Consider the following 7,815-nt stretch of genomic DNA (forward strand, 5'->3'; position numbering starts at 1 on the left):
GGTTTCTGCTGAATTGATAAGCCAAAAGATGGGTTCCTCTATAAAAGTACTTTTTATTAATAGCGCTACAGCTCAAGGTGGGTGCCTCCAAAGAGGGACCTTGAATGAAGAAATCCCTCAGCAATTATACCCTTACAATCTAAATTCTCCACCCCTCATGCAACAGTTTGGACCAGTAGTAATATTAGGGACTGGGGTCTTCCCATTCTTCATTGGGTCCCTACATTGGGTCTAGGCAGGCCGTTTGTTTTCTTATCTCTAAGGTTCCAGCTTTTGTTAATGAATGTAGCTTCCTTATATTCTGCCTTGAACCAGCTCCGGAGCCTTCTTTTACTTGACTAGGTAAAAGTTCAACATATCTAGCTGAAAGTTCACAGCTTGCGGCCTAAGGCTTCAGCAAATTTAGCTACTAATGCTAAGCAAGTTATGCTAAACAAGTTCTATGTAAGTAGTACACCAAACCGTACAACAGGAGGAAATGGAATGAAGCTGTGTCAGGGGAAATTCAGCTTGGACATTAGGAAAAGGTTCTTCACTGAGAGGGTGGTCGGTCACCAGAACAGCCTCCCCACGGAAGTGGTCATGGCACCAAGCCTGTCAGAGTTCAAGGAGCATCTGGACGACGCTTTTAGTCATATCGTTTAGTTTTAGGTAGTCCTGCGAGGAGCAGGGAGTTGGACTCAATGATCCTCATGGGTGCCTTCCAAGCTGAGATATTCTATTAATGGAAGATCCTGAAATTAAAATAAAAATATGATGTTTAGATCCTTTAACAATTGCACTTTGGACTTGCTGTGATTTGAAATGGACATAGCAGGAGAAGTCTATTACTTGTAATAGCCCAGAATACTTCTTTTCCACAGATGCCATATAAAATGGATTTCCCAGATGTTCAATGACCTACTTAGCCATAGATTTCTTTCATTCTGTTTCGCTAAAAATAGCATTTGTCAGAAAACTCTAATATATTGAAATAAAAATGCTGCAGAACTTATATGAGTTTTGCTAGATTGTTTTTGTACATGGTCCTTCCAGGCCAAGGATGTGGACCTATTCATTCAAGCAGGGTCGCTTGTCTCCAGGGGCACAAACTTTGAGCACCATTGGTGAACACACTCTCTCTTCTCTCTCCTGCCTTTCAGTAGGTCTGGCACAAAACAAAAACAAAGGTTGGATTTTCCCAGGGGACAGGCATTCTCTTTTGAACAGCTTTTCTCATCTCGCAGAAACGGTACCCTTTGGACCAGCCAGGGAAGTTGCTGAATCAAACCTGGAAGGGACTTTAATGAAGAATATAGGGGCCCAGTGACTGAAAGGGGGTGTAAGACCACTGCAGATATTGACAGAAAGCAGCTGAGTAGCATCATTTGGTGAACAAAAACCCATGCTCGGATCCAGATTAGAAAGGAATCTGATGGAGGGTTTCTGGGATGAGACTGGAGTTTCAGCTGGTAATCAAAGGATTTCCCGCTCTGGAGCCTGAAGGAGAGAAGCTACACTCTTAGCCTTTGCTTTGTAATATGATGGAAGAAAATCCACAGTGCTTCTCTCCCAATGGGACAGGATAGTTCCTATGATTTTACTATATTACTTTTTCCTAAAACATGCTGCAGCACTCTTTAAACTGCAACTAGGTATGAACAGCTTCTTTCCTGCTCTTTACAGCTCAGTGACCCCAGACTGCAAATCATTGCATGTGGTTCCCCCTATCCCTCAGAGTCTACGAACCTCAAAGATGTTCTTGAGCTTCAAACGATTCACTTCTACCGCCAATTGAAAGTCCACGGTCTGGAAACCACCATCAGCACCTCCTTGGATAAAGTTTTTCCAACAGTCAGTATAGTCTGGAGAAATGGAAGCAAAATGACAAACTTCAGTTTATTCAGATACCAGACAAACTCAGGCAACAAGACTTTTTAACCTCTTCCTTGTGCCCATGACACAGAGACAGCTTGGCCATGGACAGGCCATCTGATGCATGCTCTCCACTCCATATTTGGAACCAATGCCATTTTCTCTGGGCATTTTTTTCTCTCTCTCTTATCAGCAGCGGGCCCTATCACCCAGCCTTATCCCAGCAGCTGCATTTAGTCCCCTAGGACCAGGGAGAAGCACCCTGTCTCCCATTTCCTCAGGAGTGACAGAAAGATGGTGTCTCTAAACAAGGGAAAAATTTCATACAGGTCTGGTTGCTTAGAGTCCTGTCCCCCTTCTCCTGCGATATTTGAACATCTTTTTTTGAATGTGACAGTCACTGAATGATGATGGGTATGCCCCCAAAGAACCTGGGCAGCACACTGGGCACAGCAGCAAGCCCATAACAGATTCAGCCATGCATAAAGCCCACCAGTTCACCCCTTCCCAGTCCCACAAAGCACGGGAAACCTTGCCTTTCGTTTCCATGACAGCAATGGTTACTTTTGCCAAGCTCACAAGGTTCTTCAGACCTTGGCGGACTTTTTCATCTTCTGCGTAATAAACCCGTGCTACATGTATGTCTATGTTCACATTTGAATGCTTCTTTAAGAATTTCAGTATTTTATGGCAGCAGTCTGCACAGGGGCTCCAGGACAAGTACCAGGTGATGGAACAGTTGACATAATTATTGGATCTTTTCATCTTAAAGATCTTCTCCAGGAAGTAGACTTCAGCATGGTAACGATCCTTTCTGACCCAGTGTATCCAAGGTGTGCCGGTCTCACCCCACTGCAGTTTGCATAGTAGGTATGTGTCCCGTGGAGTATTACGGGGGTCAAAATGATTCTTTAACGCCTTCTTAGATACATACATGCTGAAACAGAAGAGAAACTTCAAGGAATGACTGGTTACAACTTTGTTTTCGGTAGCTCTCCTGTACAAAAGAAGGCGAAGGGTGGAGGAAATGAGAGAACCGAGAAGGGCAAAACATGAGAGCAATGCAAGGGAAATGGAGAGGTAGACACCACGCAGTAGTTAAAGGAACCAAACCCTGAACCACCTAATCCTCCCTTTGTCTGCAGCTGCATGCAGAACTTCCATCTCCTCACCCCTTCCTATGGCTGTTCTCTTCCTCATCACGTAAGTACTTCTAAAAGCTTTCTATATGTTTTTATGTGACAGACATTTTTCCAAGGCTCCTATGTAGCCCTTTTCAATGTAGGGAGCCGTTGCAAGTTTTGTAAAAACTGAGAAAATTAAAAGAAAGCAAATAAAACCACTGATAAATTATAAAGCTAAGTATTTCTCCTTATTGGATTCTCTTGTTTGTATTTTCATAAGGATTAGCACAGTCAGCACAATCCTACTTGAGAGAAGGAAAAAGTGCTCTACACAAAAAGATGTGTCTCCCAAGAATGACATTTTCTGACAGATAGTCCATCTCTTAGATCCAAATCTATTCAGCTCAGAGCAGAGCTCTAAATATTGTCAATTAAGTAACTGTACAAAGACTGCCAGTGTTGGTTGTGAATGTATCCTTTATATCAGTAATTATCCATGATACATAAATGATATATGAAGTCACTGTTGGCACTTTGTAGCCTTTGTACAATTGCTTTATATAGAGATTTATATGAGAATGCACTTCAGATAGACACATATTTTTCCACATCAGAGTAATTCAGAATAAATCTAGTAGACAACTGGACAGGCTCTTAACAGAGAAGCAATAAGCCTGTAGATTGTTTTATAGATTAGCACCCACCAATAACCAAAAAACCCACTATCTGAACTAAGGACAAATGAAATCTTGCAGCTCAAGCTGTTGTCACATATTATCATCACTTATGTAAAGAAGCATCTCATTTTTCTGAGTCAATCAGAAGGCTTTTTCTTACCCTGTCTCCTTCCTCATCCCAGCCTCCTATGCATTAAAATACATATGTACACAAACCAGTTTGTAAACTAGAGAGTGTATCTCTGTTTACCATGCAAACTCTGTGTATATAAACCACAGAAACTATGCATGCAGATTTCTTTATCAGACTTTCTACTGAATTTATGTAAATGTAGTAAATGTAAATGTCACCAAATGTTTAAATCTGGTACAGGAATAACTTTTTTTTATTATAGTTAAGTCCTTTAGTATGTTATTAAAAAAAAACAACCAAGAGAGACAAAAGTGAAGCACAGGCTTAATGTTCATTTTTTCTCATTTGGGGTGCTAAAAGAGATGGTTTTTTTCTATTTCTATTATGTTATTTGGAAGTTAGTGCCTATTAGCTTAAATTTCTTTAAAACTTGATGATTAGGGAACATATATATATAAAAAATAAGTATATGTACATAATAGATGTACATAATGTATGTACATATGTGCATAAAACATGTACATAATATATGTAATGTGCATGTGTGTATATATACAGGGAATATAGTGACAGTGGTTGAAGTTCACCAAAGAAAATACATTGAACTCCCAATACTCAAGCCCAATCAGTTAATCTAATTCTTACAGGAGGTATCTTTAAGGTTTTGGAAAGCAGTGTTACAACAGATTTGTTCAAAGGTATCTGTAGTGGTTGCCATCTGATTATAACACAAAGACAAGTTAAAATTTCCAGGTCTTACCTAAACCGGTCTTAGGCACCCTCTTGCCTGTGTCTTGACCACAAAATACTGCACTTTGGATAAGCTATTGCAGCGGCTGTCCTGTGCATATTTTCAGGGACATAAAGCCATTTCTTTAGAACAATATTGCAATACACTAATTTTCAAGATATAGCCACTTAAAGATGTATTCAGCCAAGTGAAATTTATTGTGTAATCAGCTTAATGCAATATAAACAAAAGTCTGCATTCTTATAAATATCTGCTACAGATATAACTTGCCATTTTTTAAATAATGGATTAATGTAAATTTAAACACCTCTAACACAAGGATTGACAAGAAATTTAAAAAACATCGTAAAACATTGCCACACTATAGAATATATACAGAATCCCAGCACCTACTCCCTTTTCTCCCCAAACCAGGTAAGAAAATACTTAAAATAAGTTCTGAGTTTACAGATAAATTGCCCAAAGCCATGCAATCACTTTAATTCTTTTATTTGTACAGCTATCACAAACAGTCCTTGCTATTCAGCATAGTTATGTGCAGTACACATATACACATGGAGCCAAACTCAGAAAAATCAAGCACTTAATAGCTGGTTCCTTGAGACAAATACAAGACAAAATTAGGAGTTAGCAAATAAAACAAACAAACAATCAAAAAGTCCTAATACTTTTTTAGTTTCCTTTCTAAATTTGGTTCATCAGTCTCATGAAGGTGAACCTGTAACCCTCTCAGAATTTAAGAGCTGGAGAGAAGTACACCACCTGTGAAGACTGAGTATTTGAAAGGTGATTTCCACCCAAAAAAGTTTAGAGGAGTTAGGGGAAAAAATGGCAGAGGGATGACAGCCAACATAACTGTCTCCTAGGCTTTATCTTCTTTTCCATTAATATGCAGCTGCTGTGTAAATGTGCATTAAACCCTGAAAACTTATTGACTGATTACAAATATCTTTTAAAATGTGTTATTTATATCTTTTCTATTGTCCCATCATCCATAACTTGAACAGGAATGCAATGAGTTTATTTTAAAAATGTACTAATTTTACAAAAACAGCTCCTAAAACTAGTATCTTATTAAAACTTTGTGTAATAAACTGCACCATTATAGATATTTAATAATTTTCCTTCCTTCCTCTAACACTTTTTATTAGGAACTATTTAAAATTGTGCTCATTGCAAGATAATAATAGTAATAATGATAATATCTAAAAATGTACAAGCATAGCTATGTCAAGACTTCTTTAATCTGCGTTTTTCTTCCATTGCTAACGCTTTGCACAGCCAACGCACTTCTTTACTAAACTCTGCATTGAAACTTTTTTTTCCGCTCTATTGCACAGAAAATGTCTGGCCTGACACTTCCTGTTTATTTTAGGGCACAATAGCTGTTTCAAGACCTGCAAGTCGATCAGGGAAGGGCGCTTTTGGATTTTCTTGCTGCCCAGTGTTGGGGTGAGGCAGCTCCTGCCTTAGCCCTTCCCCAATTCAGCCCCATCTTTCACCCATTTCTATCAGCGCCTTTTATTCCCTGCTGGTTTATGGCTCCCGTGACAGTTTTATACCGGCAGGAACTTCCCCGACGAGCTCAGACTTGGGTGCTCCAGCCACAGCAGGGACCAGGGCTCCCACTCGGGTACGCTGGCACCAGTGTCGCCCTTGCCCTTCCCCACGCAGGGCAGAGACCTTGCCCAGACAGAAAGCACACCCCTGGGGTGACAAAGGGAGGGGGTCCCCTTGAGTTGGAGCAACGACAACACAGAGCTGAAGCTGGGGGGGGGGGTTGGTCAGCAATTTTGGTTTTTCTTACCCTTTCAGCTTTTTCTTGTACATGGCTTCTCCTCTTCTCCTCTGCCCGTGAACCCTCCTTTGGTGCTGTCCTGCTTTCTGTTTCTGTTCCTGCAGCAGGGCCGATGATGAGAGCACACCCCCAGGCTTCACTGGCTCGGGGTGATGTAAGAGGAAAGGGAAAAAACTGGTTTGACCACGGTTGCTACCACATAATGACACTTCTTTATAAATCTGCCCTTAGCAGTGCTTTTTCCTCACCCTTTAGCTGGGGAGTGAGGGCTGATAGGTGTTTCCAGTTAAAAATGTAATAATTGGACAATCTCTTTGAAGCCTGTTTGAAGTTTGAAAGGTATGATAATGCTTTGTCAGCAGAAAAATGAGATTTATTATTCTGTGCAGGAAACTCCCGCTGGTGGTGCAGCTGTCTGTGTGGCATGCAGGCCTTTCCTCCGAAGCACCCAAAACTCGCCTCTGTGGAAAGCATGGTGGTTCAGCCTCATGCATCGCAAGATCTTTCCGTGCTGTCAGAGCTGCGTCAAGGACGAAGTGCTCACAAATACCTCCGATAAGAGACTTCACTCACAAGGTATCGGCAAAGCTTACTCATCTTCCCTGCCAAACCCAGAAGGTGGAGAGTTCCCCCCATGGAGGAAGAGAGGGGACCATGTCTTGGGAGCCTTGCAGAAGACATGGCACTTGAGGAGCTGGTGATGTCGAACAGCCCATGTCTGCTCTCTTGGGCATTGTGCTTAGGGACTGAGAAGCCCATACATTACTAATGTAATCTGATTTATATACACAGGTCTGTGCTGTGCCGTGCAGCATGGCCATCAGGCTGTGTCCCTAGACATGTCCCTTGGCCGCAGGATAAACTTAGCTGGTGGATTGCAACAGAGGAGCCTCCAGGCAGCTCCTGCTTGGCACCGGCGATTGCACCACCGGCCTGGCCCTGTCATTATCTACGTGTGCAGCAGGAAGTTGGAACATCCTTTAGGAACAGAATTGCGTTCCTGTAAGAAAATATATAATAGCTGAGATGACCAAAAAGGGGGAGCTTCCCTTCATGAACAGGATGTGCGCAATGTGCCGTGGGAGAATCCATCCGGAGTCTGTCCAATGCTGCACGAACGCTGGGTGCCCAGCATCTGAAGGGATGTTAGATTTACTCACTGTCTATATTCCTCTTCTTATTCTGTCTTATTAAAACAAATGTTTTATTAAGCCATTTGTTGTCAGGCCTTTCTTATTGAGATCTAGTAAGTACCCTGCACTATCTCTCTTGCACATAAGCGGTCCTGGCCAGGCCACCGAGATGCACACACCTTGGTGCTGGTGAGTATATGGATAAGAGTGCAAGGGGGGCAAAATCCATTTATTTTGAGATTTGTAAAATAAAATCACATTCCCCTTCCTCAAGGTCTTTTTGAGTTTTGTTATACTAATTTCCTGGGGAGACATTTAGGAAAGATAGTAGCTCCCAAGTCCCAC

At 41.5% G+C, this 7,815-nt stretch overlaps 1 protein-coding gene across 1 annotated transcript; it reads right to left on the bottom strand.

Moving 5' to 3' along the window:
- Positions 1-225: 225 nt before the first annotated feature.
- Positions 226-6,426, bottom strand: LOC104836677 (C->U-editing enzyme APOBEC-1-like). Its single transcript, XM_010575380.1, has 4 exons — positions 6,347-6,426; positions 2,391-2,791; positions 1,729-1,844; positions 226-734 (listed from the first exon to the last, which is right to left on the bottom strand). The coding sequence occupies exons 1-4, from the start codon at positions 6,367-6,369 to the stop codon at positions 681-683; spliced, it is 594 nt and encodes a 197-aa protein (XP_010573682.1). The 5' UTR covers positions 6,370-6,426; the 3' UTR covers positions 226-680.
- Between the last annotated feature and the right edge of the window lie 1,389 nt (positions 6,427-7,815).

Source organism: Haliaeetus leucocephalus, unplaced genomic scaffold, assembly GCF_000737465.1.
Source record: "Haliaeetus leucocephalus isolate CR32 unplaced genomic scaffold, Haliaeetus_leucocephalus-4.0 Scaffold473, whole genome shotgun sequence".
Lineage (NCBI taxonomy): Eukaryota > Metazoa > Chordata > Aves > Accipitriformes > Accipitridae > Haliaeetus > Haliaeetus leucocephalus.

What these genes read in the sequence shown, in the direction of transcription:
- LOC104836677 (XM_010575380.1), bottom strand. Translation starts at nt 6,369, where the DNA reads ATGTACAAGAAAAAGCTGAAAGG. An exon ending in TACAAGAAAAAGCTGAAAGG is followed by an intron (nt 2,792 to 6,346) that starts GTAAGAAAAACC and finishes CTTCTGTTTCAG; the next exon opens with CATGTATGTATCTAAGAAGG. An exon ending in AGCTCAAGAACATCTTTGAG is followed by an intron (nt 735 to 1,728) that starts GTTCGTAGACTC and finishes TTTTAATTTCAG; the next exon opens with GATCTTCCATTAATAGAATA.